This window comes from Mustela erminea, chromosome 2 (genome assembly GCF_009829155.1).
Source record: "Mustela erminea isolate mMusErm1 chromosome 2, mMusErm1.Pri, whole genome shotgun sequence".
In the NCBI taxonomy this organism is placed as follows: Eukaryota; Metazoa; Chordata; class Mammalia; order Carnivora; family Mustelidae; genus Mustela; species Mustela erminea.
Window position 1 is genome coordinate 1969961 of NC_045615.1, and position 12693 is coordinate 1982653.

Here is a 12693-nt window from a genome sequence, read left to right on the forward strand (position 1 = left end):
TTAACACGGAGGGTGTGTCCAGTTTTATCCCCTGGTATCTTAGCCTACAAGAGAGGGAAGACCCAACTGCAACTCACTTCTCAAGTCAGAAAAGGCTGGCAGAGAAGTGGAGGGCAATACTGGGGTTTCGCGCTTACGTGCAAAAAGGCAGGTCTTTGTCTCCTGCAGGCATTAGGCAGTCTCTGGGACAAGGTTGGCAACTAGGGACGGGCACATGCACACACCATCCCCCATGAGGTCCTCGGGCATGAAGTTAAGCCATCACAGGTGGGCCATCAGACCCAGGGAGCCCAGGGACCAGAAGTTAAGCAGCATAGGGGTGGTTAACCAAGGGCCCCTGGGTGGGCAGGAGCCCAGACACAGGTGACAGCTGGTCACTCTGGCAGCCCTGAAGAAGCCTGGCATCAAGAAGGTCTGGTGGAGACGGCAGGACCCAGCTGGGGCCTGAGGATGGAGTCAGGGCTTATGTCTTAGAAGGATTTAGGAGAGCAGGGTTGGGCTCAGTCCTGCGACACCTGTGTTGGCAAACAGGTTAGGAAGATAGAAAGTGGGATGCAGGGAACTGATAATGATCCAGCGTCTGGTCTCTGAACAAGGCAGAGGTGCAGCTAGGCAGCCTGTCACTGAGGTCAGCTCGGAACCTGGGCGCAGATCACTTGATGTGGCGTCCTCTGTGATCCTGAACTGGCCTTCTTGGATCCACTGCCATTACAAGTCTCCCCTGGGCCTGCAGCCCAGTCTGAGTGCTCCCAGCTACGTTAGAGGAGGGCAGCCCAGTGTGAGCCAGGCAGGAGGCAGATGTCTGGGTTCTTGACTGAGCAAATCTGTCCCAGGCTGGGAGCTTCTCCAAGGAGGGGAAAAGCGTTCCTCTGTGGTCTCAGTCCTGACAAGGTCCTGGGGCCTCATTGCAGACTGATGCGTGCCCCAGACCCAGAATCCCCCAGGAACAGTGACAAAGAAAGCACACTGTACAGACCATGCTGATTGGAGTAAAGGCACAGTGAGCCTACACTTCATGTAGCTGACTCTCCCCAGAATAACCCTAAAATGATCTCAGCTCTATCTCTGAAGCCCCCGCCATTTTTCCCCTGATTCTGTTCCTGCTTCCCTTCACTGAACTGTCCCCCAAACCCAATCTCAATGTCTAGGTCCAAATGTCTAAATGTTAACTGAGATTCATTGCGACCATTAACCTACTTACCGTTAAGGTAGTAGCATTTTTGCTCTTCCCAGTTTTATTTACATATTTTGAGAGGATCACGGAGAACAGGAATCATCCCAACCACAGGAATGAGTATTTAATAGTAAAATTCCAGCTATGTGATACCTGGAAAGGGAGAGGTTTTCAGGCAGAGTAAAGCTGCCCCACAACCGTTCCTCCTTCCTGACGGCACCTCCGTTTCATTTCGGGAGATTTCCTCTCCTTCGTTATGCAAGCCAAGAGCTTGTATCACACTAGGAATGCCAGACATGACATATTCTCCTCTCCCACCAAAGTGCGGCAGGAGGTGGGCACAAGGCCCCAGTGCAGCCAGTTGGGCGACACTTGGTGATCCTTCATCCCAGAGGCAGCAGCATGCTGACCCCACAGATCATGCCTTCTGTCCCTCCAGATGTCCTTTGGTTCCTGCCCTAGACTCCCCCGGTCCCCCCCTCTCCACTGATTCTGTGAGCCTTCTCCCCACAAAGCTTTTTAAGTTAACCAGGCGTCGCTCTTCACAAAGAACATGGATTCCCAAGTAAACTTCACGGCCACCTCGACCCAGAGTAAGGCCAGCGGTGGCTGACCCAGAAGACCGGATCCCTGACTTCACAGTCACATACCCTTCATAAGCAAGGAGTCCCAGTGGAAAGATACCACCAACAGGACCACTTAATAGGACCACCCAGGCAGCCTTAAAACCCAAACAGACTCAGGGCATCAAGGTCAAGTTGCCCCCGGCCCTCCATCCTCCCCACTGCTTTCTTTCTCTTCAAGGCTAGGGCCAAAGCACATTGGCACTGACTGGTAAAGGGAGCAGGAGAGGACGGGTGAAGAAGGGCCCAGCAGGCTCAGCCTGGCCAGGATGCCAAGATCCACCAAGTGGAAAACTGTCTCCTAAAGGAGCTCCACCACCCACACCAAAGACACAGGACAGATGGAGACATGTGTGCACATGCACAGACATGCACACACCCTCCCCAAGGCCCGCCAAGGGCCCAGGTAAGTGGCCAAGGGGTGGCACTGGGCTAAGAACAAAACAGGGGGAGAAGGCACGCCCAGAGTGAGGCAGAAGGCAAACTGCTTCCTAGTATATTTATTGGAGCCTTGGTTAAGTATGAATCCGGATCAGGAACCCCCTCCACAGCCCAGTCAGCCCGACGGGGGCAGAGACACGGGGAGTCGATCTTCTTTTTTTTTCCCTCATTATAGACAACATTATTAAAAAAAATAAACTTTACAATAATACATTTTCGTTCATCTGTTGGGTATTATTTCTATAGTTTTGCTTCTTAAAAAAAGGAAAAAAAGGGGAAACCACACAATATATGTATATGGATGTGTATATACATATATGTTGAGAAAGGAGGCGTGTTATGTACACAGAGTTGGCGTTCGTCTGGGAAATGAGGAGAGAACGTGGAAAAGAGAGAGAGGGAGCCGAGAGGAGGAGAGAGCTGCAGCCGCCGGAGCATGGGGCGGACAGGCGTCCCACCGTGCTCTTCTCTGCCCCTCTCAGGGCCCCCTCTCCCCAGGGTGGGGGAGGAGGGAGAAACCCACCAAATGGACCCACAAGAAACCAAAAGAGCCAACAAAGGATCATTTCTCTTTGATTTCAAAATACCTGCCACCAAGGAGGAAGCAGCAGCCTTGAGCTAGTGCCCAAGCTCTACTCCCTCTGCCCCAGGAGATGTCCCAGGAGGGCTGAGTTCCCAAGCCCCCCGGAGCTTGGCCCTGGCCACCCCCCTCCAGGTCACATCGGGGAGCCCAGTGCCACGCCCTCCCCAGGCCTTGCTGGGGGTTCCCAGGTCAGATGCAGATCCACTCACCCCGCAGACAGAGAGGGTGAAATCAACTCCATCCTCGAAGCCCGGTGGGGGTACCAAGGGACCCGGTGGGACCCCCAGTGGCCAGCTTCACTGCCCCACCCCCCAACACCCTCTGCCAGGCCCCCCGCAGGTCCCCGGAGTGGGTAGCTGGAGAAGGGCCGCCACCCTGCTCCCAGTTTGTATCAGCACAGCCACGAGTCCCTTGGGCTGCAGGGGTGTCGTCTTGGTCTCTTACATCAGCAGGATCCAGAGAGGAAAACACCAGGAGAAAGTGAAGCGCGTTTCTAGACCCCCACGCCCTTTCTCAGCGCTGGGTTTCCCCTGCCAAGGGACCTCTGGGCCAGCTCTCAGGCTGCCCACCTGCTTGTCTGTTTGGTTTAGAAAAACTTCTCCAGAGAAGAAACCTGGGAGGAGACAGGTTCAGAGACAAGGTGGGGGAAAACATTTTTTTGCAAGGTGTGTATGTGTGTCTGTGTGTGTTTCCATTTTGCCTGGTGGGTGTTCTCATCTGTGTAGTTTCCAGAAATCTCCCGACTTGATTCCCAGAGCCTACAAGGCCAGCTTCAGCATCAGGAAGGAGACAGCAGTCAAGGCAGCCGACGGTGTGGCTCTGCAGGGGCCTGAGTTAGGTTTGATCACCTTGTTACTCCCTGGGATGATATTGGTCGTGAGCTACAGTCAGGCACATGGGAGGGGTGGGGGGACAGAAGCAAAGACACAACAGAGGACAGAAAACCAAATGAGTCAGCAGGTCTGGGGTCAGGCAAAGAAAAGGACTCAAGAAGTAGAGTCCTCGATCCCCTGCTCTCCCGGGTCCACCCAGAGGCCCTGCTTTGTGCTCCCCTGGAGATGGAGCCGGGCTTCCACGGAGCTGACCTGACCCTGGGCTCTGGGAGCCAGGGCAGCAGTGCCAGCAGTCCCCAGGAAAATGGGATGATGCTGCCAAGTGAAGCAGAGGTCTATGAACCAGAGAGGAGGGGGTATAGTACTAAGATCTCAAGAAGTTCCCAAGGTCCACAAGCACCCTGGAGAGGAGAGGAGAGGGAATGGAGGAGAGAGGAAGGAGGGGAGGAGAGGGGAGTAGGAGGGCCGGGGGGAGGGGAGGAGAGGGGAGTGGAGAGGGGAAAGGGGAAGGGATAGGTGGGGAAGCTCTGTTCTTCCTGATCCTAAATTTCTTTGAATCCCTCTTCTTCATGAAGCTTCCCTGCCCATCTCTGTCTGAGCTTTCCCCTCCTCTAGAAGCTGAAGCTTCCTTACCTCTCTAGCTCTTCAATATCACTAAAACCAGCAGAGAGCAGATGCAGACAATTGTCCTAAAGAGCCAGGAGGGCTTGAGAGGGCCTCTGCTCAGAGCAGCTGCTTGTGTCTCACCCAAGGAGATGGCCAAGGGCCCCGGCTGCAGCCCTGCCTGCACCCCCAGCAGTGAGTGCCCACCCCAGCCTAGACCAAGAGCTCAACTAGCCCGGCCAATGCAAGTGAGTCTGAGACTCACCTGGGAAACATCCCACCCGCTTCTGGCCCCCGTGCCCATCCCCCACTCTGCCCCTCACTCACCTCTGTGAAGCACATGCTTAACTCTTTGGAGTTATTGGCCTTCAGCCCCTGTTCCTGTGGAAGAGAAGGCACTAGTAAGGACAGACCACCAGAGCTGGCTCTCTGGCTGAGCTTAGTCCCAGGACTTGAACGAGACCAAATAACATATGGCTTTGCCTTCCACCATTGGCATCATTAAGCTCAGGGTGTGTGAGGAGATACCAGCTGAATCCCAAGCAGCAAAAAGACCCTTATGCCTTTTTTCACACCATCAACACTTAGGTCCTGTCTCCCCTGGGCTCTTGGAGAAGAGATTCCTAACTCTGCTCCCCAACTTAAGGCATTAGGTATTAATAAACCATTTGCATGTCTGTCAACTATACTCAGAGCTCTTTGATGAGGCAGGGACCACGGCTTCTTTTCCTTGCATTGGGCAGTGCCTGGCTCATCACCCCAGCTCAGTGAATGCTCTCCTAGATGCATGAAAGGATGAATCAACGAATGAATGTCATAGAGCAGAACAGGGATCCAAGTGCCAGCTCCAAGAAGATCATGAGCCCTTGTCTGGGCTTGTGGGAAACAGAGTTGTAATTGATTAATGATGTCTGCCACTGGTGCAGGTGAGGAAGACATGGGCCACAGGGCCAGGTATTGGCCATGCCACTCTAAACAGATGTGTGGCCCGGGGGAGCTCAGCAGCCAAGGCAAGGAATGAGAAAGGAAGGCTGGCTTGCTGATGATTCCAGGATTCTCTGCTCCTGGCATAACCGCTTGGATGCAGGACCAGAGAGTGTGCAGGAGTAACCGTCCTTTGTTACCATCATCATAATGATCCATGGGAACCAGCTGGGGGACATGGTGTTTCTACCCTGGCTTCGAACGACTTGGTTCCCAAGGCCCTTGCCGAGAAGCTCTGGCCACCAAAAGCACTGGGAAGCCCAAGAAATTATTCCTAAATTGCTGCTCTTGGCCAGAAGTATCAATAATCCCTTAAACATCACAGGCAATCTACCACCCAGGGCATCTGGTCAGCTAAACAGGACCCCAGCTGTCACACAGAGGCCAGCCAAAATCAAAGTCTCTACCAACAGTGGAGATGTGAGCACGGTGACGATGAGCAGGAAAGGAAAGGAACCGGGGACCTGACCCAGGAAGATCTCATTCAAGACTACAGTGTCAGTGACTTCAGCTGTCAAGATCTAGCCCGGCCAAGCCCCCTACATTTGTGGGGCTCTTCGGAACCCAAGGACTGGATTCTACCACCCCCACCAAGTGGAGCTCCAGCCAGGGCGGTGGGAGGCCACTGAGGGACAGAGCCTGTCCATCCTGCCTAGGGGCTGTGCTGTCACCATAGTCTTCCATCCAACTGGCCTCCTCTTCAGCAATCTGCCCTCGGGCACCAGCCTTGAGCAACTTGCAGCACCTGTGGCATTTTGTGCCACATGGCCCAGCCACCCCCGCCCCGCCCCCCACCATCCCATGGTCTTTCCTGCTGTCACTGGTTCATTGGTCTGGCAGGCCTCTGTCCCCTCCAGCACAAGTCCTCTCCCAGTGCGTCCCCTCCCCCAGTGTCCCTCACTATGCAACCTGTGTAGAATCAGTCAGTCAGAATCCACGTCCTCACCCCCACGTCAACCAAACTAACTCTGTTTTGGTGTTATGCATTGGAGTTACATGCAAAACCGATCTTAAAAAATACTGCTTCAAAAAATAAATAAATAAATAATAAGGTTTGAGAAAACAAGTGAACTAAGTGACCTCTGAGGCTTCTGCAATGGGACGCCAGCTCTCAGGGTCCTTGGCACAGGTGCGGACCCCACTGGCTCTGGAGGGCAGCACCCCAGGTGACCCGGCAAACAAAGGAGCATGGGGACAGCACAGGCTCAGCCCAAGGGGAGAGGGTGAGATCTGAATGACAACCTGCAGCCAGCCGTGGGCCTATGGCTGGGCTTCCCCTCAGAATGAGTGGACTCCACAGGCTCCTCTTAAAAGCAGAGAGGAGAGGGGGCTGGGCCTAAATATTTGAGGAAAACGGAGTGGGGGAGGAGCAGGAGAAAAGAAGTCAGGGAGAGAGGAAGAGAGTAGCAGCAGCGAAGGAGCCAAGGAGCACAGACAGCAGGGAAGGGGGCGGGGGAGGGGGGGACAGGGAGGAGCAGGTGGAAGAAGCAGACGGGATAACGGAGGCAGTGAATGGAGAGGAAGGGAGGGTGCCGCAGAGGAGAAGGAGGTAACAGAGGAGGAGAGGAAGCTGCCCAGGAAATGTTTCCATCCTCTCCTCATACCTGCATTAACAGGAGAAAGGGGCACAGCTCCCCGGGCCAGCCCCCAGGCAATTCAACCCCAGGGGGGCCCCTGGCAGGAGCCACAAGGACTTTGGTGTGAGAGGACTGGCTTCCATGAAGACCAGGGCTAGGACCCCTAGGCCTGCTCCCCATTACTCACTGGGCATCCATCATCCACAGCATGGACTTAAGTCCTTCTGAATCAAGGACAAGTCAGTCCAGCAGGCTCCGGGCCCGCCGGCCACACACTGAACTGAACGTGTACTGAACGTGAGGGTGACATCCGGGGCTTCCGCCTGCTGTCCTCAAGTACTTCCTTCAGGTGCTCGGAGATCTGGCTCACAGACTTTTGTCCTCACAGACCCATCCAGCCTTTCCCTGTTAAGCCAAAGGGCCCTAATCCTTGGTGTCCATCCCCACAGGACCACTCCCGGATCCGAGGAAGGAAGAGCCTGAGAGGCCAGAGCCCCAGACTCAAGTTGTGTTCATCCGGTGACCCAGGCAAGTCACTTCATCTCCTGTGACATCAATTTCGCCATCTATAAAATAGGGCAAGACCAAAGCACCTCGCTGACCCACGGTGACAATTACACGAGACAGGGCACACAGCCCAGTAAGACCCCACACCGGTATAAGGGCTCCTTAATGCCATAAGGCATAAGGCTGAGCCAAGCTTGGTTCTGCGTCCTAAGGCAGGGCCTCAGGAAGGCAGACCCGGCCCAGGATGGGGCCAGGAGGTGAGAGCCAGGGCCAGCTGGAGCCCGGGGCTACCCCTGCCCTACCTGACAGCCGGAGAAGCAAAACACAGGGGCTGGCCAGGAGCACCTGACTTCCAGCAGACACAGAGCAGACGCTGAAGGCTGCAGCAATCTCCCCAGGAGCCACCCTGAGACCCTCACCCAGCCCTGGCCACACAGAGCCATGTGGGGGTTTGCCCACCAGCTGACCTCTGAAAGCAGCCTGTGGGCAAGGTGCAGAGAGAAGGTTCCTCTACATAATGGCCAAATGACCGGTGGCTCAGATCCACTGCCTCTCTCACCCATCATTAACTTTCCCCCACGGCTCCCACAAGGGGTTCCAAAGATGAATGACTCACAGCGCTGCTCACGCCCTAGTGAAAGAAATAAACATCCACACAAGTCACCTCAGGTCCAGCTCTGGAAAGGGGAGCAGGAGAGGCTGCTCCCTCCCCGAATCTGCCAGGCTATAGGCTGCCCTCTAAGGCTGGGCTCCACCCAGGCTGCCTGTGACACCCACTCATCCAGTTTTCCTGGACTCCTATGGAACAAGTTTAGGGGAACAGAGGTGAGTTGCTTCAACCCCTGCCCTGCCCCTGCTCCATCTCTGAGCCTTTTCTCTCCTCAAGGCCAGCTCAAGGGCTGTGGGGCTACTGTGTCCCAAAGGGCTGCAAGGACGGCAGGGGGCAGAGCCTTTGTGCCCTTGGCTATAGCGTGGGTTGCCTTCAGAGCATGAGAGCAGCAGGTAGCACTGGGGGACTAGAGTGGGGGTAGGGGCTCAGACACAGAGGGAGAATGGCATCAAAGGCAAAGCTGATCCTTCTAGAAATTTCTCCCAGAGGGGTTTTTCCCAGGCAGCTAAAAGAAATTACTGTCTTTCTCTTTCTCCCTGCCCACCTCTGTCCCCACTTCCAAAGCTGGGTCTGGCAGTCCCAGGGCCCTGCCAACCTGGCCTAGGTGTCGGGGACCAAGTCCAGTGTTGCATCCATAGGAACACTGCGTCTTCTGCTTCTGTTCCTGGCCCCGGCCCCAGATCTCAGTGTCTTTGGCCACCTCCCCTTTGATAGGCCCAGCTGGTAACTCACGCCTCTTCCCCTCCTCTCCTCACGCCCTCCCCCCATCTAGCCCTACCATCTTGCCTATGACTATCAATGCTGACAAAAATCAGACAGGTCCACAGGTGTCTCCCCCTTACCAACCAATGTCTACCTTGGTCCCAGGTGGAGGTCTCAGACCACAGAGCTCATCCTCCCACCACCACACTCCCCAGTCAAAGGCCCTCAGAGCCCCCTCCACACTCCCCACTGCAGCTTGATCATCAGATTGTCTTCCCACCCATCCTTCCCATCTAAGTACCTGGTATTCTCCCCCAAACCAGGGCCTGTGGTTCTTCCAGACCAGGGGGCAATCAAACATTTTCTGCAAAGGGCCCAGTTCATGAGTATTTTAGGCAGCTCTGCCCGTAGGACATGGATAATGTGTAAATAATGGGGTGTGGCTGTGTGCCAATAAAGCTTAATTTATCCAACAGGTAACAGGCCAGATTCCCTACTGGCCCCATCCTGCGCTATGCGGACCATGTGCCCTTGCTCCCACATGCCCCTCCGCCTGAACGCCCTCACACTCCACCCCAACTCCACTCCAACACACTCAGCCCTCCCTGCTCTTCCAGGCCTAGCAGCGGGGTGAACTCAGCCTGTGAGTCCTCTGCATCCACTCCCAGTCCAGAGCAGCCCTCCCTCCTCCGGATCCCACGTCCCATCATCAGCCTCCCTGATGTGCCGATGGCCTCCTCCCCCAATTATCTGAGCAGGCCTTGTACCCATCCTACAGTGTGGAACCAAGGCCCTGGCCCACTGAGCTGGGCAGCCTCGGAGCCTGGATCAGAGTAACACGCAGTGAGGATCCATGTTGAATAAGTGAATAAAGGTCCTGACGGACAAATAAATAAATGACCCTAAGGGAGTCAGAGCAAGGGAAGAAAAGCAGGAATGCATTCAAGTCTTTCAAAGCTCGGAAATGAGTTGTATTTGCACATCGGAGCTCTCAGACCACGGCCAGACCTCTCAGTCCTCCCACTCTGATGCCCGCGGAGCTGGGCACTGGCTGAGAGGTCCATCCTGACAGCATGAGGAGACAAAAGCATCTGCAGGCTGCTGAGGCCCTTGTAAGTGTGTAGAGGGGGCTTGGGTCACCCCCTCCAAATACATTTCTAACGCCCCCACATGTGATGGGAAGTACCAAGGGTAAGAGCAAAAACTGGCTGGAAGAAACAAAAAGATCAGAGGAGATTTTGTTGTCAGGGCCCTGCAGCCCCAGAAAAGATGAGACTCCAGGGGATCTCGTGGGTCCCTGCACACTGGCCCAGAGAAAACCACAGGGAACACCAAGGACACTAGAAACAAACCGTGAGCAGAGAAAGCCAGAGCCGGTGGCCAATCTCCCCGCCTCCTCCATCCGCACAGCACCACCCTGGTCCAGGCCCCATCATGTGACAGAAGAGCCTTCTGGACACTCTTCACAGGTCCTCCACAAAAAGACTGCTTTACCTCCCTACCCTCATGGCAGGCACACAGACAGCCGCCATGAGGAGGTTAGCTAGACAGAGTGGCCTGCAAGCAGGAAAGCACACAGAGCCTGTTCTAGAATGGAGAGCAGGAAGTTCCACTAAGCCCAATGAACTGGGGATGCTGGGTTCTTTCCCTCAGCCTCTTTGAAGTACCTGCTCAGCACCATGCACTGAGCGCTGGGGTACGCAGGGCAACGGAGAAGGTGAGAGGCAGCCTCTGTCCCTCAGGGACGCGTACCCGGGAGAGGGAGCAGAACACATCATAAGGGGGGCTCAAGGGAGGCAAGGCAGGAGCAGAGTCGGGGGAACACCCCAAAAGGTGAATCGAAGTAGGCATTTCGCTGCAAGGGACTGGCAAGTGCACGGGCCAGCATCTTGCTCACCACAGTCCTCAGGCTGACCCCAGGGGACAGGCCGGCTCGGCTTCAGATCAAGGAGGGAACTCGTACAGGGGTGTGTGGAAGCACACATAGAGAGGCAAGGCCAGAAGGGACAGGGAGGAACCATTTTGTGGATCCTGCCATGCTTTCTCCAAGTTCTAGAGAGTTCTAGGATGGCAGGGCTGCCTGGAATGGGGCCACAGCCAGGAGGGGAAGCATATGAGAATAGGACTCAAAATAGCATCCAGGACGCGCAGACACAGGGCCAAGTTGGGGGCCTCCTAGCTCCTGGCTCTTCTGTGGCCACCCATGTTTTTGCTCAGTGGCACCCTGACATGGACAAGAGCTCTTTGGGCTGTGGACCCCGCTCCACACCATGGGAAAGTCCTCTGGGTAGCCGATCTGGAGGCGGAGCCCACACAATACAGCCAGGGGACACTGTCCAGGAGCTGCAGGTGGGGGGCTCTGGACAAGTCACTGTCCTCCCCCAGTTGCCATCCTTTGGGGTTTGAGAAGGAGATCTCAGAAGGCCCTCTGGTCCTAACGTCCAATCACTTATGTGGGTCCCCAACTAGCTGCCATCTCTGTCAGTGAAGGGGGTCCCTAAGGCTTCCCCAAGGGCCTGCGCCTATTGATGGGAAGGAAGACGGAAACAGGTAAAGTGACCTTGCCTCTCCCTCTCCACGGGGTGTGTGCCACACACCCTGGCCTCTGCCTCTGCCGCCCTCACACAGGGACCCCCCTTCTGTAGCTATGGGTGGCTGTCATCCTCAAAGGCCCCACAAAGGCCACCATGGAGTCCTTCCAAGCCAGGAGAGCTGAGGGAAAGGGCATGAGCGGGGGACGGGAAAACCACCCACACCAGCCTCCGGCGGGAAGGAGGGCAGGGAGGGGGTTATTCACTCTGCCCTCCCAGCATCTGGCCCACAGCAGTAGGTGCTCACTGAAGACTGGTAAAAGCAGAAACAGGGCCCTCCTCCTTCAGGCTCCATGAGAAGGAACCAGGCGTGATGGTTAGTATCCCCCACCCCACCCCGAGGGTCTGCATCTCTTCCTTTCCTCCTGGAACCCCCATTCTCTGCTGTCTTGCCCACAGTGACTTAGTCACTGGACTGTGAGTGGGCGGTTACAGGGACCAGGGCTGGGGAGCCCCCCCACCAGTCAGCTTCCCCTGCCCAGCCCCCCGACCCCCAACATCCTTAACACCTAACAGGCCTTGAGCTCCTCCATACCTACGGTGAGTCACAGCAAACATCCTGGGAAAGGTCAGCAGCCATCTGCTGAGTCAGCATCTCCCTGTGCAAGCCGGCCCCGTGGGGCTCGGGAAGGCTGACAGTGCCCCGACGGACATGGGTGTCACGGGCAAGGGTGGTGTCTGGTCATGTGACAGGGGGCCCAGCCCTGACCAGGGATCTGCTCGCCTCCATTCTAGCATGAAATTGAGTTAGGACTTCTGGGGCAGGCCCCCGAGCCCCCGCCAGTAGCCACTCGAGCATGGCTAGTGTAATTAGGAGCTGCCCAAGGGTGACATGAACCCCTTAGCCCAGATCCAGAGGGGTGACCTCATGGACGGCCGCAGGGCACGGAAGGGTCCAGGCTGAGTCCCACACGTAGGTATTTGAAGGTCAGCTGTTACAGCACAGAGGAACCCACCAGGAGGGAAGCGGGTTGGGCTTCCCAACGAGGACAGGCACCCTCATCTGCTCCCACGGTTCAACAGGTCCCAGGGCACCGGAACGCCTTCCACAGGGCCACGTCCTGATCAAGTCCTCATCCTGGCACTGGGGGGTTTCCAGCTTTACTGAGGTTATGATTGACTAACAAAAACTGTATATATTTAAAGTGTACAACCTGATGACCGTATACACATACTGGGAAAGATACATATACACATATTGGGAAATATTTGCCACAAGCCAATCAACATAACCATCACTTCACATCTTTACCATTTGCCTTCTCTTTCCCTTTTTGTGGTGAGGACACCTGAGGTTTGCTCTCTTAGCACATTTCAAGTTCACAGTATGACACTGTCAGCTACGGTCCCACGTCTATACACCTGTCCTCCAGACCCGCCTCGCCAGGCAGGACTGCTCCTTTGTAAGGAAGGGCAACTTGGGACCCAACTCCCCCACTATATACCCCACCACCCTCAAGCTCAC

General features: G+C 55.6%; 1 protein-coding gene across 2 annotated transcripts in view; it reads right to left on the reverse strand.

Moving 5' to 3' along the window:
* Window positions 1–1219: 1219 nt before the first annotated feature.
* The window catches only part of GFRA2 (GDNF family receptor alpha 2), an 86139-nt gene continuing 74665 nt past the window's right edge, over window positions 1220–12693 (reverse strand). Inside the window, exons 8-9 of one of the 2 annotated variants that reach the window (XM_032332077.1) lie at window positions 4585–4638; window positions 1220–3702 (exon numbers count right to left, since the gene is read on the reverse strand). In XM_032332077.1, coding sequence (XP_032187968.1) covers window positions 3580–3702; window positions 4585–4638 — 177 coding nt within the window. In that variant the 3' untranslated portion in view covers window positions 1220–3579. The remainder of the gene's footprint in view (window positions 3703–4584; window positions 4639–12693) is intronic. The other variant, XM_032332076.1, reaches the window with a different exon arrangement.